Source organism: Acanthochromis polyacanthus, chromosome 10, assembly GCF_021347895.1.
Source record: "Acanthochromis polyacanthus isolate Apoly-LR-REF ecotype Palm Island chromosome 10, KAUST_Apoly_ChrSc, whole genome shotgun sequence".
NCBI lineage: Eukaryota > Metazoa > Chordata > Actinopteri > Pomacentridae > Acanthochromis > Acanthochromis polyacanthus.
This window is the reverse complement of record NC_067122.1, coordinates 19,956,169-19,982,236: the sequence shown is the minus strand read 5'-3', so window position 1 is coordinate 19,982,236 and position 26,068 is coordinate 19,956,169. Positions and strand designations below refer to the sequence as shown.

The window sequence follows — 26,068 nt, the reverse complement described above, 5'->3', positions numbered from 1 at the left end:
CTCCGGTCATTGTGTCTCCGTGGAGAGCTCACGGCTCGGTGGTGGAGGAGAAGATCCCCAGATCCACCGATAAAGGCTCCCTGGTTGCCAAGGTGATAGCCTTGGACACGGACTCGGTTCACAACTCTCGGATCACATACCAGTTCCTGCAGGTGACTGACGCCACCCTTGTTCAGTCTGGACCAATACAACGGAGAGATCCGGACCATGAGGATGTTCAGTTACAGAGATCCACGCCACCAGAGACTGGTTGTCGTTGCCAAGGACAATGGGGATCCTGCTCTGTCTGCTACAGTCACCATCAAGCTGTCCACAGTGGAGACTGCAGTCAAGGCCTACTCTGACATGACTGAGGTGCCTCTGGAATATGACATCTTTTCTGACCTCAACCTGTATTTGGTCATCGGTCTGGGCTCCGTGTCATTCCTGCTGCTCATCACCATCCTGGTCACCATCGTGCTCAAGTGTCAGAAGCCCAAACCCAGCAAAGCTGCTCCTCCCAGCAGGAACAGTGTGATCAGTGAGAGGAACTCCACTGTGGCAGATTCCACTCTGGTCTCCAACGATGCCTACTGGTACAGTCTGTTTCTAGCAGAGACCAGGAAAGGAAAGCTGGTGGTCAGACAGCCTGTGCCAAAGGGCTCCAGATACATCGTGTCCAGTATACCAAGAGGGACAGGACTGACAGAGACTAGTGACTCAGCAGCTTCTACTCTGCAGGTATGAAAACATGTTAATTGAACTTGTTTTACACAAAGATATGCCCACTTGTTGAGCATTTCTATCTATTACAGCTTAAAGAAACATGCAAATCACAAAATTTCTGAACACCCCTCATGTGGATACTGCCATGTGGAAGAATCCTCCTATTATATTGTAGTTAATATCTACTGCTCTTTCAATCACATGTGCAAACATTTTTTTAGAATCAAATTTATTACTGTTTTCTTTGAATGAATTTTAACACATCCGCCATCTTCATATCAATTGTAATCAAAGGTAACATCTAGAAATGAAAATATTAGTTTGATTTTTTTTCAATTGAAACAATAGCTAAAATCACAGAATGCATGTCCTGTGTGACCTTACAAAATATTTTTTCTTGCTTACCATATGTATGTACGGCTCCTTTTTTCTTAGAAATCACTTAATGGGGCAACTGTATGTACTACATGTGGGAACATCACTGAGAGAGCATGGTTATTTTACTATATTTCAATGGTTTTACTCACAAGTCTATGTAAAAGTGAAATGCAAAGGCAAAGAACATGTCATTGTCCATTGACAGTGATAAAATCTGAGTTAGCAGAGGTATAATTCGAATATATTAAAAATAACACATTTAAATATTTTTTAAAACACAACAGCCAGTACACTACTTAGATAGTGAATTTTTTGCAGACCAATAGGAAACGAAGATAATAATAAAAAATGCAAAATACAATAAAATGTCAGACATTTGATTACACTGTCTTTAAAATCAAAAACTGTTTCTTTATAATTCACAACGTGCAAAGATTCATTCAGGACTGTTCACGTCGCTGCTGTGCACAAAATGGTGAGGGATGAAGTCATCGTTCTTACGATAGTTCATTGGAGGCTGCGGAGGCAGACATATTACACGCAAATCTCCGCTCGTGCTTGTCTTCTTGAAGATCCTCGTTGCGTTAATTTCTTGTTCAAAAGGTTTTCTGGTCTTTTTATCACTGTACATCAAATTTCAAGGTTGTCAGTGCGGATTTTTTTCTCTGTTGATGGCTCGTCATATTCTTCCGTGTTCCCGGACGGGGTTTGTCTCAGTATTTCTCTTTCTTTCTGCCATGATGAACTCGGTATCTGCAGTAACTCATTATTCTGTCCCTGAAGAAATGGATGAAGGCTCAGTCGTTGCGAATTTAGCAACGGATTTGGGATTAGACGTGAAGACTCTGAGTAAAAGAAAAATGCGCGTAGACGCTGTAGGAAACAAAAAATATCTCGACATCAACAAAGACACGGGGGAGCTGTTTATTTTGGAGAGGATTGACAGAGAATTTCTCTGCCCCCTGAAGACAACTTCGTACTGCGTTCTTAAATTAGACGCCACGATTGAAAACCCGATACGAATGTTTAATATTGAAGTGGAAGTCTTGGATATTAATGATAATGTTCCTCATTTTCGTCGGGGAACCATGCATTTGGACATTTCAGAATCAAGCCCGATCGGAGAGCGATTCTCACTGAATAATGCTGCAGACCCAGATGTTGGAACAAATTCTGTTAAAGATTACCACCTGAGCTCAAGCGAACATTTCTCAATTGAAATTCAGACCGGGAGAGATGGGACTAAGTTTGCAGACTTGATCCTGAAGAAAGCTTTAGACAGAGAGCAGCAGGCTGTGCATAATCTAATACTCACTGCTGTGGACGGTGGAGTCCCCACGCGCACAGGTACAGCCAGCATCATTGTCCGTGTGCTCGATGTGAACGACAACGCCCCTTCATTTGACAAAGACAAATATGTGGTGGATGTGATGGAGAACTCTCCCATTGGCAGTCTGGTTGTCAAACTGAATGCAACTGATTTAGATGAAGGGTCCAACTCTGATGTTGTTTATTCATATAGTTTGTACACATCAGAGAGAACACAGAATATGTTTAACCTGAATCCACAAAATGGTGAAATCAGAGTAAAAGAGATGATAAACTATGAAGATTTAAAATTTTATGAAATGGAGGTTATAGCCAGCGACAAAGGATCTAATTCTTTATCTGGACAGTGTAAACTAACAATACAGGTGACAGATATGAATGATAATCACCCAGAAATTTCCATCAAATCTTTTCAAAGTCCGATTAAAGAAAGACGCCCACAGACACAGTGATAGCTGTAGTCAGTGTCAGTGATAAAGACTCAGGTGATAACGGAGTGGTGGATCTTCATATTCCACAAAATATGCCTTTCAAACTGAGGGAGTCCTCTGATAACTATTATGAATTAGTAGTTTCACAGCCATTAGACCGTGAGAAGGTCCCAGAATATGACATCACCTTCACTGTCACAGACAGAGGCTCTCCTCCTTTATCTGACAATGAAACTATGACGTTAGAGCTGCTGGATGTTAATGACAATGTCCCACAGTTCCCTCAGTCATTTTATACCATACGTGTGATGGAGAATAACGCACCTGGAGCCTTGCTCAGCTCTCTCACTGCGTTTGACCCTGACCTCCATGAAAACCAGTATCTGGTTTACTTCATATTAGAGAAGGAGATAGCCAACACCTCCATGTCCATGCTGTTCTCCATCAATCCAGAGAATGGGAACCTTTATGCATTGAAAACTTTTGATTATGAGATTGAGAAGGAGTTTCTGTTCCACATCGAGGCCAGAGACTCTGGCTCTCCTCCTCTCAGCAGCAACGTGACAGTTCACATCATCATTGTGGACCAGAACGACAACGCTCCGGTCATTGTGTCTCCGTGGAGAGCTCACGGCTCGGTGGTGGAGGAGAAGATCCCCAGATCCACCGATAAAGGCTCCCTGGTTGCCAAGGTGATAGCCTTGGACACGGACTCGGTTCACAACTCTCGGATCACCTACCAGTTCCTGCAGGTGACTGACGCCACCTTGTTCAGTCTGGACCAATACAACGGAGAGATCCGGACCATGAGGATGTTCAGTTACAGAGATCCACGTCACCAGAGACTGGTTGTCGTTGCCAAGGACAACGGGGATCCTGCTCTGTCTGCTACAGTCACCATCAAGCTGTCCACAGTGGAGACTGCAGTCAAGGCCTACTCTGACATGACTGAGGTGCCTCTGGAATATGACATCTTTTCTGACCTCAACCTGTATTTGGTCATCGGTCTGGGCTCCGTGTCATTCCTGCTGCTCATCACCATCCTGGTCACCATCGTGCTCAAGTGTCAGAAGCCCAAACCCAGCAAAGCTGCTCCTCCCAGCAGGAACAGTGTGATCAGTGAGAGGAACTCCACTGTGGCAGATTCCACTCTGGTCTCCAACGATGCCTACTGGTACAGTCTGTTTCTAGCAGAGACCAGGAAAGGAAAGCTGGTGGTCAGACAGCCTGTGCCAAAGGGCTCCAGATACATCGTGTCCAGTATACCGAGAGGGACAGGACTGACAGAGACCAGTGACTCAGCAGCTTCTACTCTGCAGGTATGAAAACATGTTAATTGAACTTGTTTTACACAAAGATATGCCCACTTGTTGAGCATTTCTATCTATTACAGCTTAAAGAAACATGCAAATCACAAAATTTCTGAACACCCCTCATGTGGATACTGCCATGTGGAAGAATCCTCCTATAATATTATAATTAATATCTACTTCTCTTTGAATCACATGTGTAAACATTTTTTTTTAGAATCAAATGTATTACTGTTTTCTTTGAATGCATTTTAACACATCCACCATCATATCAATTAAGGTGACATCGAGAAATTAAATATTAGTTTGATTTTTTAGTTGATAAATAGCTAAAATCACAGAATGCATGTCCTGTGTGACCTTTACAAAATATTTTTTTCTAGCTTACGATTTGTATGTATGGCTCCCTTTTTCTTAAAAATCACTCAATAATGAAGCACCTGTATGTACTCCGTGTGGGAACATCACTGAGACAGCATAGTTATTTTACTATATTTCAATGGTTTACTTGCAAGTCTATTTACAAGTTAAATGCAAAGGCAAAAATGTCATTGTCCATTGACAGTGATAAAATCTGAGTTAGCAGAGGTATAATTCGAATATATTAAAATAACAACATTTAAATATTAAAAAAACACAACAGCCAATAAAGTAGTTAGACACTGACTTTTTTAGAGACCAATAGGAAACCAAGATAATAAAAATGCAAAAATAAAATGTCAGACATTTGATTACTCTGTCTTTAAAATCAAAAACTGTTTCTTGATAATTCACAACGTGCAAAGATTCATTCAGGACTGTTCACGTCGCTGCTGTGCACAAAAATGGTCAGGGATGAAGTCATCGTTCTGACGATAGTTCATTGGAGGCTGCGGAGGCAGACATATTACACGCAAATCTCCGCTCGTGCTAGTATTAAGAATTATTCTTCTTGAAGACCTCGTTGCGTGTATTTCCTGTTAAAAAGGATGTCTGGTCTTTTTATCGCCGTACATCAAATTTCAAGGTTGTAAAGACGGATTTTTTCTCTGTTGATGGCTCGTCATATTCTTCCGTGTTCCCGGACGGGGTATGTCTCAGTATTTCTCTTTCTTTCTACCATCATGAACTCCGGATCTGCGGTAACTCATTACTCTGTCCCTGAAGAAATGGATGAAGGCTCAGTCGTTGCGAATTTAGCAACGGATTTAGGATTAGACGTAAAGAGTTTGAGTAAAAGAAAAATGCGGGTGGACGTTGTAGGAAACAAAAAATATCTTGACATTAAACAAAGACACGGGGGAGCTGTTTATTTTGGAAAGAATGGATCGAGAATTCTCTGTCCATTAAAGACAGCCACGTCTTGCTTCCTAAAATTAGACGCCACGATTGAAAACCCGATACGAATGTTTAATATTGAAGTGGAAATCTTGGATATTAATGATAACGCTCCTCATTTTCGACGGGGAACGATGCATTTGGACATTTCAGAATCAAGTCCCGTTGGAGAGAGATTCTCACTGAATAATGCTGCAGACCCAGATGTTGGAACAAATTCTGTGAAAAATTATCACCTGAGCTCAAGCGAACATTTCTCAATCGAAATTCAGACAGGGAGAGACGGGACTAAGTTTGCAGACTTGATCCTGAAGAAAGCTTTAGACAGAGAGCAGCAGGCTGTGCATAATCTAATACTCACTGCTGTGGACGGTGGAGTCCCCCATGCGCACAGGTACAGCCAGCATCATTGTCCGTGTGCTCGATGTGAACGACAACGCCCCTTCATTGACAAGACAAATACCGTGGTGGATGTGATGGAGAACTCTCCTATTGGCAGTTCTGGTTATCAAACTGAATGCAACTGATTTAGATGAAGGGTCCATTCTGATGTTGTTATTCATATAGTTGTACACATCAGAGAGAACACAGAAAATGTTTAACCTGAATCCGCAAAATGGTGAATCAGAGTAAAAGAGATGATAAATTTATGAAGATTTAAAATTTTATGAAATGGAGGTTATAGCCAGCGCAAAGATCTAATTCTTTATCTGGACAGTGTAAACTAACAATACAGGTGACAGATATGAATGATAATCACCAGAAATTCCATCAAATCTTTTCAAAGTCCGATTAAAGAAAATACGCCCACAGACACAGTGATAGCTGTAGTCAGTGTCAGTGGATAAAGACTCAGGTGATAACGGAGTGGTGGATCTTCATATCCACAAATATGCCTTCAAACTGAGGGAGTCCTCTGATAACTATTATGAATTAGTAGTTTCACAGCCATTAGACCGTGAGAAGGTCCCAGAATATGACATCACCTTCAACTGTCACAGACAGAGCTCTCCTCCTTTATCTGACAATGAAACTATGACGTTAGAGCTGCTGGATGTTAATGACAATGTCCCACAGTTCCCTCAGTCATTTATACCATACGTGTGATGGAGAATACGCACCATGGAGCCTCTGCTCAGCTCTCTCACTGCGTTTGACCCTGACCTCCATGAAACCAGTATCTGGTTTACTTCATTTAGAGAAGGAGATAGCCAACACCTCCATGTCCATGCTGTTCTATCAATCCAGAGATGGGAACCTTTATGCATTGAAACTTTTGATTATGAGATTGAGAGGGAGTTTCTTCCACATCGAGGCCAGAGACTCTGGCCTCTCCTCCTCTCAGCAGCAACGTGACAGTTCACATCATCATTGTGGACCAGAACGACAACGCTCCGGTCAATTGTGTCTCCGTGGAGAGTCACGGCTCGGTCGGTGGAGGAGAAGATCCCCAGATCCACCGATAAAAGCTTCCCCTTGGTTGCCAAGGGTGGATAGCCTTCGGACACGGATCTGGTTCACAACTCTTCGGATCACGCTACCAGTTCCTGCAAGGTGACTGACGCCACTTGTTCAGTCTGGACCATACACGGAGAGATCGCGACCAAGAAGGATGTTCGTTACGAGAATCCAACGTCACCAGAGACTGGTTGTCGTTGCCAAGGACAACGGATCCTGCTCTGTCTGCTACAGTCACCAATCAAACGCTGTCACAGGTGGAGACTGCAGTTCAAGGCCTAACGCTGACATGGACTCGATGGTGCCTCTGGAATATGACATCTTTTCTGACCTCAACCTGTATTTGGTCATCGGTCTGGGCTCCGTGTCATTCCTGCTGCTCATCACCATCCTGGTCACCATCGTGCTCAAGTGTCAGAAGCCCAAACCCAGCAAAGCTGCTCCTCCCAGCAGGAACAGTGTGATCAGTGAGAGGAACTCCACTGTGGCAGATTCCACTCTGGTCTCCAACGATGCCTACTGGTACAGTCTGTTTCTAGCAGAGACCCAGGAAGGAAAGCTGGTGGTCGACAAGCCTGTGCCAAGGGCTCCAGATACATTCGTGTCCAGTATACCAAGAGGGAAAAACTGACAGAGACTAGTGATTCAGCGCTTCCACTCTGCAGGTAGGAGAAAAGTATCTGTTTAACATGGACTACACACTGATTGTTCTTCCTTAATATTCAGTCAAGTCTAATTTTAAGTGACCATACTCCTGATATTTTCTCTACTTGCAGCAGTTGAGTTTATTTTGACTGTTTTTCCAATTTATTTATGTTTAAGCGCAAATACATTTTTAAAATTAACATCGACACAAGAATCTTTGTCATGCAAAATATAATGTGTTTGATAAGCCTCCCTAAACATGACGACAGAATTTTTAAAATTAAATCCAGACATATTTTTTATTGATTCAATACCATATTTTTTTCTCTCATGCCTATCTTTCTCTTTTCTTTATATTGTCATGTCAGCCTGGATTATTTATATTATTAAGATATTAGAGCAATAATCAGGCAGGATAAGGAACACATTAATATTACATTAAATATAAAATAACAATAAACACAAATTATTGCACACAGACACCTTTCTTGTCGTCATGATCAGCAGAACTTTTACGCACACACCCCCATGCGTAAAACTCGGGAAAAACGAAAGAAAGAGGTTGTGCGGACAACAATTCCTGCTTTTACGATCACAGCATATACCAGTGGCAAAACAAGCAAGCTATGTTAAGGTAATACAAACGTTTTGTGAGCGAAACATTAATTTAAAACAACAACAAACAAACGCATGTCAGTTTTCTCGTCCCACCTATGTAATGAAGTATCTCAGTCAAAAATAACGTATTCAGAAAACTGTTCCAACTTATCATCCCATGATTTAAATCTCTCCAGTGCCAATAATAATTAATGAAACTTTTATTTGGTCAAGAAAGTTCCAACGGCTGCACAATCACTTTTGTCGCTGCTCTCTGAAAAAAGACACTCACTGAGCAAATCATTATTCTCGCGATAGTTTATTGGAGGAGGGGGAGTCAGTGATGGCATGAACGTACGTCACTTCTGGTGAAGAAAGGTTTTCTGTTGAAATCATCGTGGTATTTGTTCATTTAACAAGAAGACGGTTTATTAGATCTTTGTATTTCAAGTCGGTTCTACAGAACATTCAGGATGACACATCATATCGGACAGTTATTCGGGACGGGGTATGTTTCTGTATTGCTCTTTTTCTCTGCCATCATGAACTCGGTATCTGCAGTAAGCCATTATTCTGTTCCTGAAGAAATGGAAGAAGGATCTGTCGTCGCAAATTTAGCAGCTGATTTAGGATTAGACGTGAAGACTCTGAACACAAGAAAAATGCGCGTAGACGTTGTGGCAAACAAAAAATATCTCGACGTCAACAAGACACGGGGGAGCTGTTTATTTTGGAGAGGATTGATAGAGAATTTCTCTGTCCATGGAAAACCGACATCTTTGCGTTCTTAAATTAGACGCACCATGAAAACCCGATACGAATGTTTAATATTGAGTGGAAATCAGATTATGATAACGCTCCTCATTTTCGTCGGGGAACATGCATTTGGACATTTCAGAATCAAGTCCCGTTGGAGAGAGATTCTCACTGAATAATGCTGCGACCCAGATGTTGGAACAAATTCTGTGAAAAATTATCACCTGAGCTCAAGCGAACATTTTCTGAAATTCAGACAGGAGAGACGGGACTAAGTTTGCAGACTTGATCCTGAAGAAAGCTTTAGACAGAGAGCAGCAGGCTGTGCATAATCTAATACTCACTGCTGTGGACGGTGGAGTCCCCACGCGCACAGGTACAGCCAGCATCATTGTACGTGTGCTCGATGTGAACGACAACGCCCCTTCATTTGACAAAGACAAATACGTGGTGGATGTGATGGAGAACTCTCCCATTGGCAGTCTGGTTATCAAACTGAATGCAACTGATTTAGATGAAGGGTCTAATTCTGATGTTGTTTATTCATATAGTTTGTACACATCAGAGAGAACACAGAATATGTTTAACCTGAATCCAGAAAATGGTGAAATCAGAGTAAAAGAGATGATAAATTATGAAGATTTAAAATTTTATGAAATGGAGGTTATAGCCAGCGACAAAGGATCTAATTCTTTATCTGGACAGTGTAAACTAACAATACAGGTGACAGATATGAATGATAATCACCCAGAAATTTCCATCAAATCTTTTCAAAGTCCGATTAAAGAAAATACGCCCACAGACACAGTGATAGCTGTAGTCAGTGTCAGTGATAAAGACTCAGGTGATAACGGAGTGGTGGATCTTCATATTCCACAAAATATGCCTTTCAAACTGAGGGAGTCCTCTGATAACTATTATGAATTAGTAGTTTCACAGCCATTAGACCGTGAGAAGGTGCCAGAATATGACATCACCTTCACTGTCACAGACAGAGGCTCTCCTCCTTTATCTGACAATGAAACTATGACGTTAGAGCTGCTGGATGTTAATGACAATGTCCCACAGTTCCCTCAGTCATTTTATACCATACGTGTGATGGAGAATAACGCACCTGGAGCCTTGCTCAGCTCTCTCACTGCGTTTGACCCTGACCTCCATGAAAACCAGTATCTGGTTTACTTCATATTAGAGAAGGAGATAGCCAACACCTCCATGTCCATGCTGTTCTCCATCAATCCAGAGAACGGAAACCTTTACGCACTCAGAACTTTTGATTATGAGATCGAGAAGGAGTTTCTGTTCCACATCGAGGCCAGAGACTCTGGCTCTCCTCCTCTCAGCAGCAACGTGACAGTTCACATCATCATTGTGGACCAGAACGACAACGCTCCGGTCATTGTGTCTCCGTGGAGAGCTCACGGCTCGGTGGTGGAGGAGAAGATCCCCAGATCCACCGATAAAGGCTCCCTGGTTGCCAAGGTGATAGCCTTGGACACGGACTCGGTTCACAACTCTCGGATCACCTACCAGTTCCTGCAGGTGACTGACGCCACCTTGTTCAGTCTGGACCAATACAACGGAGAGATCCGGACCATGAGGATGTTCAGTTACAGAGATCCACGTCACCAGAGACTGGTTGTCGTTGCCAAGGACAACGGGGATCCTGCTCTGTCTGCTACAGTCACCATCAAGCTGTCCACAGTGGAGACTGCAGTCAAGGCCTACTCTGACATGACTGAGGTGCCTCTGGAATATGACATCTTTTCTGACCTCAACCTGTATTTGGTCATCGGTCTGGGCTCCGTGTCATTCCTGCTGCTCATCACCATCCTGGTCACATCGTGCTCAAGTGTCAGAAGCCCAAACCCAGCAAAGCTGCTCCTCCCAGCAGGAACAGTGTGATCAGTGAGAGGAACTCCACTGTGGCAGATTCCACTCTGGTCTCCAACGATGCCTACTGGTACAGTCTGTTTCTAGCAGAGACCAGGAAAGGAAAGCTGGTGGTCAGACAGCCTGTGCCAAAGGGCTCCAGATACATCGTGTCCAGTATACCAAGAGGGACAGGACTGACAGAGACTAGTGATTCAGCAGCTTCTACTCTGCAGGTAAAAGTTCACTTATTTCACAAAATCTATTAAATATTTAAAGCAATCATTTCTGTGCACAACGTCTTACTTGTTAGTAAAAATGTTATGGATAAGATAAAACAAGATAATATATTTCATACTTTAAACACTACAACATTTTATTTTAATTTAATGATGATGTATCCTTAGCAACAGAGTAAAATAAATGCATAACTAATAAATGCACTGCAGAAATACAAACCCACACCTTTGACTTTTTCCTCTATCTCTGCGGTTACATGTTTGTGTTCAGACTAACAGTCTCCAGTGATTTCTGTTCTTGTGTCTGTGAGTTGTTCACACAGTGTAATAACAAATTTTCAAGTCACTGAAACTTTCTATATGATACTTAAAAAAACTCCTTCAATATGTCAGATTTTTAAAACTATCAAGTATCAAAAATCACAAATATGAGCTCAGCTCCCAACATCAACTTTGACATTAAACCAACATGCCAAAACTTTTGCTGACCTTGCTAAAACATTTGTCAAAAAATGGAAGCGAAAACAAAACAAATCAATTTATGATCTGAACAGAGAGTAAACAATCATCAGTGAAATAACTGTTGCATTTAATAGAAGTAAACTTGAAGAAAGCAGCAAAAAGAGGGATTACTCTCTGTTTATTTAAATAGCCTAAAGGTGTTTGTTTGAAATTTACTGTCGGTTTAGAGTCACACTTTCAATTTCAGCTGCCTGACAGACATTGTTCAGTGACCTCAGTTTGTGGCCTATATATCAAGGGAATGGTTGTGTCTTCATTGTTATATGACTGCAAATGAAAACACAATCTTGTGTAAAATGGAACAGAAACATTCACAAAGAGCTCATGTAAGTTAGTTTTGACACACTTAGGTTCTGCAGCTGTCAATATTTTTTCATTATATACAGTACCTGTCTTTTTTGTTTTTTGGTCATGACCTGCCATGTTTATTGAAATGCACATGCTCTTTCCTACATGGTATTTTAACAACAACATAGTGTGATGCCATTCTGCACATATGAGCCCTGCTACCTGTGTGGTGCAGGCCTCCTGTAACTGTTTAAAGATCAGGCGCAATGTCTATAGAACTGCAGAGCCAGGTCTGCAACTTCGTGACCTGCAATGTTGTCTATCTATCTATCTATCTATCTATCTATCTATCTATCTATCTATCTATATCTATCTATCTATCTAGATGGTAAGTATGCTGCTGGATGAACAAATAATTATGCTAAATGTAAAACTGTGCTTTAACCTACTTTTAAAGAACGCACTGTAATAAGCTGTACTATTTGTTATAAGTGTCACACTATGCTTAGTCTGTGGTGTTTTTCAAAGATAACGTTTCATTTATAGTTCTTCGACGTCAACTCTGTGACCATAGGATACATACACAAAGAATCTCTTTTTCTGCTTGCAATGACCTGACCATTGAATTGCTTGTTTTTTTTCTCCCCACTCTAAAGTACCCTAAATGAGGGAAGCCCACTCTGCAGCTGGAGGTATGCAGGAGTCTCACTCCCCGCCCCGGATAACCTTTTATAAATTCAGTTCCAGAACTTAGTGTTTGGGTTGTTTATTGTGTTTGTTTTGTTCTCAGTGGATGTTTTTAAATTATTATTTTCTTTTTAGTTCTCTTGGAAAAGCAGTTTTTAAAAATATTTGTTAAAGGGTCACTCACTTGACATCACATGCACTTTGCCAAATCTTCTTTGTTAGTGCTTCATGCTTATATTTGGGTAACTGTTACTCACATAACGGTCTCATCCTGAAAGCTGAATGCCTATACAGTCTAACTGGCACCGTAATTAGCACCACATCAGTAAGTATTACATAATCTTTTCCTCTATCAAATTTGGCAGATGCTAAAAAGATATAGTGATAATGATCTTGATTGTGCTTAAACATTAGACAATATATACATACTGGCTGAAAAGTTATCAGTCTTGCAATCAAACAAACAAGTGATCCAGATTAACTATTAAAACACTATTCCTGCCTTAGTCATTGCTTTTGGTGAACAAAGTGAGAATTGTGTATAGAGCGTATCTGAACCACAAACATTGATTCAAAGCTCAGAAAAAAATCTTCAATTCATTGTTGCTGTTTGCTAGCTTTGTGCTTTCACAATCTGGCTTTTGCTGTTAAAACAGATCAAGAAATCGACTGATAAGTTTTGATATAAGTAAATCACGATGTTCTCAAAAGGATGCTGTGCATGTGAATATGAATATTTGTCCATCCCCTACTGACCCATCATTAATGCATTAGGAATCTATCCTATTTTTGAGTGTTTGTAAGTGGAATTGAACTGTGCTGTTTCTGTCTGATTGGGTTGGTTAAAATTGTAATTCGACTGAATGTTACTGACTTCACAGAATGACACTTTTGAACATGAATGACATTGTGTGCTGTAGCCTGATTTGTGACCTAATTCTTTGTGCAGGAGAGCGCAAAGAGAAACCAGTCACCCAGTTACCTAGCAACCACTCTCCTTCACATAATCTTGGAGCATGGTATTCATTGATAGAGCTGCCACCTCCCCACTACATGTTCAAGGATCCTTCCAAACTCCACCCACTCTGTCCTCTGCCTGAAGCCCCTGTCTGAGCGACAGATGTCGGCTGCATGAGATATGTCAGTTTGGCCAGTCACAAGGCTCTCAGTGCTCTGGTTCTTGTTCCAGATTTGTCTGATTCTTTTGTCTCGTTGGCAGGCATCCAGCACCAGCAGCAGCAGTTCCACATAAGGCCACCCCTCCAGATGTGTGCTGGATTGATGCTGACAGGAAAAAACTTCACAGAGGAAAGGAGAAACCCCGAACCATGACACCCCCATGTCCATCCTGCTCAATCTGGTCCTTACATAATGTTCAATTATCCTGCTACAACGCCAGTGGACTATGACGACTAATCAGAAACATTTTCCTGCCCCTCTCTTTCTTCAAGCACATGAAAAACCAGTCAACAATGCCTCTTTGTCTGTTCAATATGCATGAGAAGACTGCATGGCTTCAACCACACTCCAAGACTTTCAAGCAAAAAAAAAAAAAAAAAATCAAGAGGAGACACTCACAAAGCAGACTGTAAAAATCGTACTAGTGAGTATTCAAAGAAGCCACAGCAAGGACTGTAAGAGTGGACATGGGAATGTTGAAATGCCTTCAAGAGACACTTTTCCTTCTCTAAAAAAGAAACACATGTTGGTTGTTACAATTTCAACCTCTGTGCTTTGTCTTGCGTCAAAACAGCAGTGATGTATAATATATAAGTTACATAGGAAGTGAAATAGCACAATTATTTAAATGTCAAAAAGCACCAACCTACAATTTTAAAAGATGAATTGAAAGGGAATCAGTATTTTATAAATGTGGTAACTTTTAGTAATTTTCTGTTTTGTACTTGACTTTGTGCATTTTACATGAGCTAGGCCTGAATATATGAATGCGAGTGCTGAGAGATTTAATTAAGTTAATGAGTACATCAAACAGATAAGAGTGAGGCCTTTAGCCATCATGCCTTTCAGTTGTTTTTGCATGAAATAATCAACATACTTCGATAGCTTTAGATAATTTATTATATTAAGCAAATCCGTTTTCTGCAGTTAGTCTGAGTGTTTATTATTTTTTATCAAGATGGAAGATTACCTTTTAATGGGACCACAATGAAGGAGTACAAGAGCATGGTACTTATCACAAAGTTCTGACGTGTTCAGATTGGATCAACAAATTTGTAAACTCATTCCTTTTTCTAGTTGAGGTGAGAGCAAAATGCCTGCAGAATGGCATTTCTGAATTCATCATATTAAGTGTATTCATAGCTTAAACTTAAGTGTGCAGTGTGCTTGAATGTTTTGTCCACTTGGAGACTACTTCAGAATGAGTCTTGGGGTTTGAACCGAACTTAAGTGAATGCAGTGAGTATTTGAGAATAGACTGATGTCTCCTGTTGAGTACTGTACATACACTACAAACACTAACATGTGCTTTGTTTATTTCTAAATCCAGACTCTGGGTGCTCCTTAATTTCAGTGTCTTTTGCTGTTGTGTAACATGAACATAAACATTCAATGCTTACTTTATAATACTGAACAACATAACTGTGGTTGATGTTACCAGTTGAAAGCTATGCTCTTGTATATTACTGACTACAGTATGTATCTATATATGCAATGCATAAATTGGGGTACAGATGAAACTCGTATATACAGTATATCATATGTCTTTGTTGACTATATGCCTTTCACTTTCAATACCAGTGCTTTTGAAACTTTTTAATGTGAGCAAAAATGTGGATCTCCTGTGCCATCAGATTTATGAGCCAAAACAATCAGACATTATGTAGTCAAACTCTTTAGCACAGCTCACATTGCATTACTTGTAAGAATTTGTAATGTGATAAAGGCAAAACATACAGTAAGTGCTTTTGTACAGTGGTACTTCTATGGTGCAACATATAGTAACTTGTGTAATGTGAGCTAAGTGTAATGCTATGGTCTGGTCTGTATGATCTATTAAATGCAAACACAATACAAACTAATTGCTGAACTTTTCTTCTGTGTTTTGCAGTGAAAGATAATATTCTTTTTTAAAAGGGACATTATTCTGAAACGAGGTTTTAACTCTGCTTGGGGTTAAAGAAAATGTGTGTTGGTATCTTTCTGGATAAGATCAAGGGATCCTTTGAAACCACATTTGTGTTAATTTAAAAATGTCGAAGTTAAAGGCCACTTTAATGCATTTTAATTCTGTTCCACCTTTAGCAGCTAGCTAGTCACATCTCATTGTCCGTGTCACATTATGGGACAGGGATTTGCTTCCATGCATACAGTGCAGCACTGATTATGGGAATGACAATCCTTTGGATTGTTGGTTTTGCTGATTCAGTGGCCATCTAGTCCTTGTGAACAAAATCCAGTTGTTAGTTGCTTAAAGGCTGGCTGCACTGCAAGCTTGCTTTATGAATTAATGATGAAGACCGTGGTGATAACACTACATGCAGAGATTTTCCAGATAATAAAGGAATCCAGTTTTAATTTAATTTGGATCTTTCTCTAAACAAGGTACCTGAGAGTCAGACCAAACATAGATATGTAAGCTGGATATCTATCTATCTATCTATCTCTATATATATATATAAAGACTTCATTTGCAAAAACAGATAACTGTTTGATACATTTTTAGAAATCTTTTTTTTATTGTTTACTTGAGATAACATCAAACTGAAGTTGAGTGGATTTGACTCAGTAGAAAAATACATGACAAAATAGAGAAAAATAAATTATTAGTGTTATAATTATCTCAAGTAAACAATAAAAAATAGTTTTCTGAAAACAGAGTTACCTGTTTTTGCAAATGAACTCTTAATATATAAATAAATCCAAAGATGAACTCACAGAACAGCTTGTTCTCGACAATGAGAAATGAGGTCTTTGTGCACAAAATTGCTTAGTTGTTGATTAACTTTTCAAGCATTCAATGGAACAAGCTTCTTGACTTGCAAGATTTTGTAATGATCATGAATTTGTTTGTCCCAGAGACATCAAAGAATGTGATCTACAGTAGCGTCACACTACTGGAGCATGAAGACAGGCTTAGTTACAAAACTGTCTTGCACAAGAGAATATGGCAGAATGTTTTGTAGATAATTTCATGCTCTCATTCTGTCACTGACTGATATCTTCTGAAGGCTTCTGTTCAATAGCTGTCTTCCAGGGAGATTATGACCACTAACACACACAGACTGCAGTCTCCAGGCAAGTATTTCAGGAAGGTTATGACTTTACCTCTCCCATGTGTGACAGTCGTGGAAAGAGCCTCTTCTGTGCATCATCTTTATCCTGCAAACAGACACAATGTCATAGGAATAAGCAACATTTGCAGGAAAAGAACAGCAAAGCATTTTATTACAATGTTTAAAAAAAACAGGTTTAGGTTTACACGTGTGTTGACAGTATTTTTTCCGGAGGCTGTCTGTCTTTCTCTCTCTTTGTGTCTGCACACATGACCTCATCTCCCCAGAGAGATGAGATCATGTGTGAGGAGGAGACAATGGCAGTCAGGCCCACAAAATGCATTCTTTTTGATTTAATATCCTGGTATAACAGCAGATTTCAGAAGCACATTGTAGCACATGAGAGGTTTGTGCTGTTTTATGTCCTTTAAACCAGACAAGTACCAAATACCATGGCTTCTAAATGGGCTCCAATTCAGATTAACTTGTGTTTGGTATAAGCCAAGTGAAATCAAAATAACCTTCAGATTTCTCAGTTTGCTTTTAAATTCACACCAACGCAAACAAGTGACTCTAACAATGCCTGTTGTCTGCTGCTCTGGTCCACTGACAGACGAGAACACTGATGCATGACACAGCAATGCACCAATGTGTAACAAAGCATTTGAACAACCACCAGCTGGCACTAGTAGGCTAACACATACAGATCACGCATCAATGTATTTTCCAGTATATCTGCTAAGTATGCACTGAATAGTCATAGCTTTTGTGATACCGGAGAGTAAATTGTGATTTTAAAAGTGATATTTTATATATTTTTAATGCACTGTCCTGGCTTTAAACACATCTTTCCTGGTAACTGCAATAGAAAATATTCCTAAATTAACCATAATGACTGCAGAAAAAGCTTAATATCTTAGACATTTCAGAGGGCTAAGAGCATCAGGGCACATGGAGACAGCTCAGTTTATTTGTCTGCAGAATCCACAGATCCTGCATCCCTCCCCCTCAGCTTCTTTGCTGTGCGCCTGCTTGCCTTCAGCACCATGGACAGCAACCAGTCTAATGGAACCACGTTGCCATGGTAACGTGCCGTTCTCTCTCTGTAGCTCTGACTCTGTCTGCGATTTAATATTCCCCCAAGCCCCCCTCATCCACTTCACAGTGCAGAGTCCGCAGCTTGCAAACATCAAATGAACATCCTCTGCCAAGTGTTGCTATTTCCTTTGTTTAACAAAGGTTTATGATAATGATAACGAGGTGCTATGACACAGTCTGGTATCATTGCTGCAGCAGGAGGGTGGATCGATGGAGGCAGAAATGGGAGGAGGTGATGCGGAATGCCGCAGCGCTCGTACACGCGCACGTATATGTTTGGCCTAAATCCAGAACCACCACGTCAGCAGTAGCAGGTGGGAGGGGTGCAAAGACTTGACGCTTATGTAGGTCACTCTGATTCCTAATTGCTGTTAGTATGGTCGTTATTTTTTCTTTTCTGTCTTTATTTATGATGGATTCCCTCGTGCACTGCTGTGGTGTGGCAAGGCTGCCGCAAAGGCAAAGTGTCAAATTTAAGCATGAACACTGTGTATCAGAGGAGTGGCTCATAGATGCACTTGCAGATTTATTCCATACGATGTCACTGCTCACCTCTGCAAAAGGATAAAGATTGTGGGAGTGTACTGAGCAGATCGCACAGAGTACAAGCAGAGAGAATGTGAACAGCTTCAGCAGCAATGCAGTAAAAATAAGTGAAGCTTGTTTTTATGCGTCAGCCATATATTTTTTTCACAGAGATTTTCTTCTGCAAAACAACGAAGCAATGATTCTCTAAATCTGGAAAGAGCAACAGTCCACCTGCTGAACATAATATTCATTAAATACAGATAACTGCACGCTGATTCTCATCACTGCTCGACTTGCAGCTTAAATGCAAGAGAGGGAATGTTGTCAAGACCATGGAATTCAACATATATTGAGAACTTAAGTATAAAGCAACTGGGGTTCTCTTTTAAAAGCATCTTCAAGAACGGAAAAGCAACTAGACTAATATTTTAGGTTCTCGAAGAACCGTACAAAGAAGTCCAGGTAATTTTAGCTGAACTTCTTATAAAGTTACCATGACCTGGAGAACTGAGAATCAGACTGAATGTAAACAACAACAAAAAATCAATAATAAACAAAATACAGGGGGGACGTTGTTTTTATTCTTTCCTAAAGGGTCTTTTTTGCCATACTTTGTACTTAGCTGTACCGTTCTTTCCAGGAAATGTTTCAAAACTGTAATATCATTGTTCCTATTCTTGCAGGAAAGACAACAAAAATTGCGGAAATATATTGCTGTTCACCGACAGATAAAAAAGTGAAAACGGCATGTTTTTTCTTAATAAATGGTCGCACCTTACTGTGACAATGGTAAAGTAATTTTGACAAATATTATTGGCTATTAGTTGAATAAAAATTATAATGAATCGGAAAGAGAGAAAAAAAGATATTTTATACATTTTGTAAAGGGAAGCCTCACTCTGACTTGAAATGGTCATTGTGCTTTTCAGAATCTGCCTGCGTCTACATTTAACACACATTGTAATGTTAAAATAAAAACATTTGCGGAATTGGTGGCATTCTAATTTCCTTTTAGAGCTTTTACTGCTTAAAAGCAGATGTGGTGTTGTACTTATTAAGCAAAACCCCACAGAATAAACTGGAAGCAAAAACGTTATCGTCCTGCAGCATCGTTGCAGCGACAATAGGTGGTGCTGTTACACTGCATATCATGACAGTGGTCGTGTGTGAGAGGGTATCTTTATTCTACATGTACATTCATAAGAACCCAAAGAGACGGGTTGAAAGAACGGACTAAACGGTGCTCTCTTTTCAGATAGAATGACGATTCCTCCAGGTTTTTGATGTTTGTTTCCTGTATGAAGAAACTGAAAAATCCCTACAATTTTCTTTAAGGATTTAAGACCCGATTATTTAAAAAAACAACAACAACAACAAACAATGGAGATAACCGAGCTCAAAGGACAGTGGAGGGATGTGTGGATTTCTTTTTGTCTCGCGCTGATGATTGTGACTAAATTTGAAGGAATCTCTGCTCAAATACGATATTCCATTCAGGAAGAATTGAAAGCGGGGACAACAGTTGGAAATGTAGCTAAAGACCTCGGGTTGGATCTTGGAAGACTGACGGACAGGAATCTTCGTGTCGTGTCAGGAACAAAGCAGGATCTGTTTAAGGTAAATCCGAGAGATGGAGTTTTATTGGTAAACCAGAGAGTAGACAGAGAGGAGCTGTGCGCAAAAACCGTCCCATGCATCACAACTCTAAAAGCAGTTGTAGAAAATCCTCTCGAAATGCACCAAATAATAGTTGAGGTACTCGATGTAAACGACAATTGGCCTAAATTTCCAGAAGAAAACCACACATTGGAGGTGCTGGAGTCCGCCATAGTTGGCTCTCGGTTTCAAATGGAAGGAGCCCACGACTTGGATGTCGGTGTGAATTCCTTGCATTCTTATAAGCTACACCACAACCAGTATTTTCGCTTGGAAACCGAGGAATTTGGAGAGGATGGGAAGGTTCCATTCCTCGTCTTACAGCGACCTTTGGATAGAGAGCACACTGCTCAACACTGGTTACTATTAACAGCTACAGATGGTGGAAAGCCATCAAAATCTGGTACCATTAATATCACGGTTATTGTATCTGACATTAATGACAACCCACCGGTGTGTGATAAACAAAAATACACTGTAACAATAAGAGAAAACGCTCCTGCAGGGACATTTTTGCTGACAGTAAATGCATCTGACTCAGATCAGGGGGCAAACGGTGAGATTGAATATTCTCTAAGGAGTAAAATTAGAGGACTGACATCTGAGCCGTTTGAATTAGACAGTAAAACCGGAAAACTGACTGTTCAAGGACGCCTTGACTATGAGGAAAAGCAAGTCTACGAGATTAAAGTACTGGCTGCGGACAAAGGCGCCGTGTCTCTTTCCACACACTGTAACATGGTTGTGAGAGTGGAAGACGTGAATGATAACCAGCCTGAAATAGACATCACATCCCTTTCGAGTCGTATTCCGGAGGATGCACCTCCAGGCACTGTGGTGGCGCTAATGGGTGTCACAGATCTTGACTCAGGTGTGAACGGACAGGTGGTCTGCAGCGTGCCTGGCCATTTACCCTTTGACTTAAAGCCATCCCCTGACGGACAGTCATACTCTTTGGTTACCAAGGACTACCTAGATAAGGAAACAGTGCAGATGTATAACATCACAATAACAGCCAAAGATTTAGGGAGCCCTGCTCTGTCATCTGCAAAGGTGATACAGGTAGATGTGTTGGATGTTAACGATAATAGTCCTTTGTTTACTGAACGCCCGTATACTTTTTATGTGCCTGAAAATAACAAGGCAGGAATGTCAATTTTCTCAGTCAGCGCCACTGACCCTGATGGAGGTGAAAATGCTGCAGTCACATATTCCCTGTGCCGTAAGAGTCCAGGACCATCAATAACCTCCTTTCTAAATATAAATGAAGCAAACGGTACGATTTCAGCACTGAAAAGTTTTGACTTTGAGACGCTGAAAACTTTTCAGTTCCAAGTTGTTGCCACAGATTCTGGAGCTCCGTCTCTCAGCACCAACGTCACAGTCAACGTGTTCATTCTGGATCAGAACGACAACGCTCCAGTCATCCTGTATCCACTCAGTTCCAATGGATCTGCTGAAGGTGTGGAGGAGATTCCCCGAAATGTCAACGCAGGACACTTGGTCACAAAAGTCAGAGCCTATGATGCTGATATAGGATATAACGGCTGGCTGCTCTTCTCACTGCAGGAACTCACTGACCACAGTCTCTTTGCTTTGGACCGATATACAGGACAGATCAGAACACTTCGCTCATTCACAGAGACAGACGAGGCTGAACACAAACTGGTCATACTGGTCAAAGACAACGGAAACGTTTCACTCTCAGCAACAGCTACTGTCATTGTCAAACTTGTGGAGCCCAAAGAGGCCTTTGCAGCGTCTGATGTCAAAAGTGCAGCAAAAGACCATGGAGAAAATGATATCATATTTTATCTGATTATAACGTTGGGCTCAGTCTCTGTACTCTTTGTCATCAGCATCATCGTTCTGATTGCAATGCAGTGCTCCAAATCCACAGACTATACTTCCAAATATCTACAAGAGACTAATTATGATGGGACACTGTGTCACAGCATCCAGTACAGATCTGGAGACAAACGCTACATGTTAGTTGGACCCAGAATGAGTATAGGATCTACTATAGTTCCTGGCAGCCATGCAAATACACTAGTGCTACCTGACAGGAGGAGGACATCTGAAGAGGTAAGTGTCTTTTAAATTATTTACATTGCATTCTCAAAACATCATTTAATTACTATTTTTTTTAAAGTATTGTCTTTTAATTTGCTCTGTTGACTCTGCTGGCGCTGACTGTGGTGCTGAAACATTTTGGAAACATCTTAACTATTTTCTCAGTACAGTCAGTGGTAGCTAAGATCAATCATCTCAACATCTGTAGCTGTAAATGCAGTTGGTTTTGCCAGTTCATTTATTGTTTATACATCTAGGCATACATTTTGAATTAATCAAATGTGAGGTACGTAGTGCACTTAAGACAGCAGAGCAGTAGAACAGTTCTACATTGTGTGTTAACGTTCAGTCCTTCACTACACGACTTCGAGAACACTTGAATTTGAGTTTCGTGGTATTCTAAAAAAAAAAAAAAGTTTTTGATTGCATGTGTTATAGCTTGTTCTGTTAACTGACTAAGACTCACAGGCAGAGGGAGGGTTTCTGAGAAACATATGTGATACATATTTCATCAGCGTGGACGGGCTGAACACAGATTCCTCCACAGAGTGAGAATTGGAAATGTACAAATGGAGAACGATGCTATGAAGGAAAACACATATGCTTTCATGTTACAGCCCAGTAGCCACTTGGTGTCAGCGTGGCCTCGACAATGGTTGTGTTCCTCGTTTTGTTCAGGCCCTGCCCATCACTGGATCATCTCTGATGGATGTGGTGCACTGACGGTGCAAGCATCGCAGACTATATATCACATAAGATGAAAAGCGATTAATATTTATGCATGGATTCTTTTCTATTTAGGCATATTGTAATAGTTCTACTCAGACTGGTTCTATGAGCAGTTGGATTCCCGTATTTGCTGCAGAGAAAGCCTTCGCATATTTATTTCGGAATGGAAGAACGAGGACAAAGGCGCCGAGTGAGCTGCTGGTGGGTTGCCGGGATTTTGTTGCTGTGCGTTGCAGAACGGATTTTGGCTCAGCTAAGGTACTCGGTTCCAGAAGAAGTTCAAGTAGGGTCTCCAGTTGGAAATGTTGCCAAGGATCTAGGGCTTGACATCAGCACTTTGACAAGCAGAAGATTTCGTATTGTTTCGGGTCCAAATCACGCTTTGTTCCAGCTGAATCAGGAAAATGGAGCGCTGTATGTTGGCAAAACTATGGACCGGGAAGAGCTCTGTGATGGAACCAAAGTTTGTTTGATAAACCTGAAGGTTGTTGTTGAAAACCCGCTGGAAATACATTACGTTGGAGTTGAAATAACCGATGTTAATGACCATTCACCGACTTTTCCTGAAAGCGAGCAGCGACTGGAAATAGCAGAAAATACTCCTCCAGGTACTCGTTTCCAAATTCATGCCGCCAGAGACCCAGATTCCGGGACACAGTCAGTGCGATTATATAAACTAAGTCTTAATGATTTTTTTAATATTGAAGTCAGAGACAGTGAGGAGGACAAGATACCGTTTTTAGTACTGAAAAAACCTTTAGATAGAGAGCAAAAGGTAGAGCATCGTTTAGTCTTAACTGCTCTTGATGGGGGGACTCCGTCTAAATCTGGAAGCCTTAATTTAACTATCACTGTTCTAGATGCAAATGATAATCGACCTGTGTTCAGTAAAGATGCATATACTGTGTCACTAGATGAAAACGCACCGATAGGTACCCTTGTAATAAAATTAAACGCCACAGATTTAGATGAAGGTTCTAACAGCGAAATTGAGTACACATTTGGAAAAACCCAAAAGAAAAAAGTGCATGATACCTTTGAGTTAGATAATTTCACTGGTGATATTCGAGTAAAAGGCAACGTTGATTTTGAGGAGACTGAACTTTACAGACTAGATTTGCAGGCTTCAGATAAAGGACAGCCACCGTGGACAGCCGAAAGTAGAGTAGTGATAAAAATAAAAGACGTGAACGATAATAAACCAGAGATTGAAGTGACATCACTGTCCAACTTAATTCCCGAGAACTCAAAGCCTGGCACTGTTATCTCCCTCATCAGTGTTACAGACAGAGACTCGGGCCTTAATGGGAAAGTTATTTGTAAAATGTCTGATAATGTCCCCTTTGATTTGACACCATCCATTGAGGAAAACATGTATTCTCTTGTCACAAAGGGACGATTAGACCGAGAAACTGTGTCCCATTATGACATTACAATAACAGCAACTGACTGTGGTGAACCTCAACTTTCGACTGTAAAGACCCTGAGTGTTCAGGTGTCAGATGTAAATGACAACACTCCAGTATTCAGCCAGAATCCTTTTGAACTTTACTTGGTGGAAAACAACACTCCTGGTGCATCAATATTTTCTGTCAGTGCTTCTGACAATGATCTGAATGAAAATGCAGCGATAACATACCACATTGTGAGGGGTGATGGGCAGCAGGATGACATGACATCTTTTCTGAATGTCAATTCGGAAAATGGACACATCACAGCACTGAAAAGTTTTGACTTTGAAACACTGCAAACTTTCCAGTTCAAAGTTGTTGCCACAGATTCTGGAGCTCCGTCTCTCAGCACCAACGTCACGGTGAACGTGTTCATTCTGGATCAGAACGACAACGCTCCAGTCATCCTGTATCCACTCAGCTCTAACGGATCTGCTGAAGGTGTGGAGGAGATTCCCCGAAATGTCAACGCAGGACACTTGGTCACCAAAGTCAGAGCCTATGATGCTGATATAGGATATAACGGCTGGTTGCTCTTCTCACTGCAGGAACTCACTGACCACAGTCTCTTTGCTTTGGACCGATATACAGGACAGATCAGAACACTTCGCTCATTCACAGAGACAGACGAGGCTGAGCACAAACTGGTCATACTGGTCAAAGACAACGGAAACGTTTCACTCTCAGCAACAGCTACTGTCATTGTCAAACTTGTGGAGCCCAAAGAGGCTTTTGCAGCGTCTGATGTGAAAAGTGCAGCAAAAGTTGATGAGGATGATAATGTGACATTTTATCTGATGATAACTTTGGGATCAGTTTCTGTACTTTTTCTCATCAGCATCGTCGTGCTGATTGCAATGCAGTGCTCCAAATCCACAGACTATACTTCCAAATTTCTGCAAGAGACTAATTATGATGGGACACTGTGTCACAGCATCCAGTACAGATCTGGAGACAAACGCTACATGTTAGTTGGACCCAGAATGAGTATAGGATCTACTATAGTTCCTGGAAGTCATGCAAATACTCTCGTGCTACCTGACAGGAGGAGGGCATCTGAAGAGGTAAGATCATGTTTAATTTCTTACTGAAGACATTTTCATGTTCCATACAGACAATGTCGTCTCAGTAGATATGATTGCATTAAAGAAAAAACACAAGATGCAGTGAATGTCCATTCTATACAGTAAAAGCTCTGAAAAATGTTGTTGTCGTTTTGATGCAAGTCATATCTTAAAATACCTGATGAAATCAGAAAAAAACTGACATAACACCAATATTGGAAGGACTGTGCATCCTATTTAGCTGCAGTTTATTGGTCATTACGGTGGTAGGTTTTTTTAAGTTGAGATTCATTAACTCATTCACTGAAAAATTAAGTCTACTCCTGGAAAAGAAAGCTATACAAGCATAGCAACATATTTGGTGGGGCTGTCCATGGTGCTGAAAATATTCCTGCTTGGTCATATTGTGGTGATTTTCAAGTCAGAATGGAAGCTGTGGTCATTCATTGTGAAAGCTGAATTTTTATTCATGGATGTCATTAGTTAAACCTCTGTGTGTTTCATTTAGGACATTTACTTCAAATAACTGTTGTGTGAATGCTGTGTGATGGACCTCTGGAGGTACCATGTCTGTAGTTTCAAGTGGTTCCCATTCATTGACTGCATTATGAAAGTGTATGAGCAGCACCATGAAGTCTGTTTCATTAATGTTGTCAGTTTCATTGAATTGAATCTGCAGACAATTTTACCAAAGTTATAT

The 26,068-nt window shown here is 40.7% G+C and overlaps 5 protein-coding genes across 5 annotated transcripts in view; all 5 read left to right on the top strand.

Moving 5' to 3' along the window:
• The first annotated feature begins 158 nt into the window (after positions 1–158).
• On the top strand, positions 159–15,575 carry LOC110969007 (protocadherin alpha-13-like). Its single transcript, XM_051954807.1, has 2 exons — positions 159–720; positions 13,754–15,575. Exons 1-2 carry the CDS (start codon positions 208–210, stop codon positions 13,784–13,786), a joined length of 546 nt encoding a protein of 181 aa, XP_051810767.1. The 5' UTR covers positions 159–207; the 3' UTR covers positions 13,787–15,575.
• Positions 1,060–2,864, top strand: LOC127535876 (protocadherin-10-like). The gene has a single exon (XM_051954806.1). It carries the CDS (start codon positions 1,755–1,757, stop codon positions 2,862–2,864), a length of 1,110 nt encoding a protein of 369 aa, XP_051810766.1. The 5' UTR covers positions 1,060–1,754.
• Positions 2,936–7,662, top strand: LOC127535874 (protocadherin gamma-B4-like). Its single transcript, XM_051954805.1, has 2 exons — positions 2,936–4,162; positions 7,594–7,662. The coding sequence occupies exons 1-2, from the start codon at positions 2,936–2,938 to the stop codon at positions 7,645–7,647; spliced, it is 1,281 nt and encodes a 426-aa protein (XP_051810765.1). The 3' UTR covers positions 7,648–7,662.
• A 3,975-nt stretch (positions 15,576–19,550) lies between the features above and the next one.
• pcdh2aa1 (protocadherin 2 alpha a 1) overlaps positions 19,551–26,068 on the top strand; it is a 57,795-nt gene continuing 51,277 nt past the window's right edge. The window contains exon 1 of the mRNA XM_051954711.1: positions 19,551–21,513. Within this exon, the coding sequence (XP_051810671.1) occupies positions 19,776–21,513 (1,738 nt within the window). The 5' untranslated portion in view covers positions 19,551–19,775. The remainder of the gene's footprint in view (positions 21,514–26,068) is intronic.
• On the top strand, positions 22,754–25,411 carry LOC127535729 (protocadherin gamma-C3-like). The gene has a single exon (XM_051954335.1). It carries the CDS (start codon positions 23,017–23,019, stop codon positions 25,393–25,395), a length of 2,379 nt encoding a protein of 792 aa, XP_051810295.1. The 5' UTR covers positions 22,754–23,016; the 3' UTR covers positions 25,396–25,411.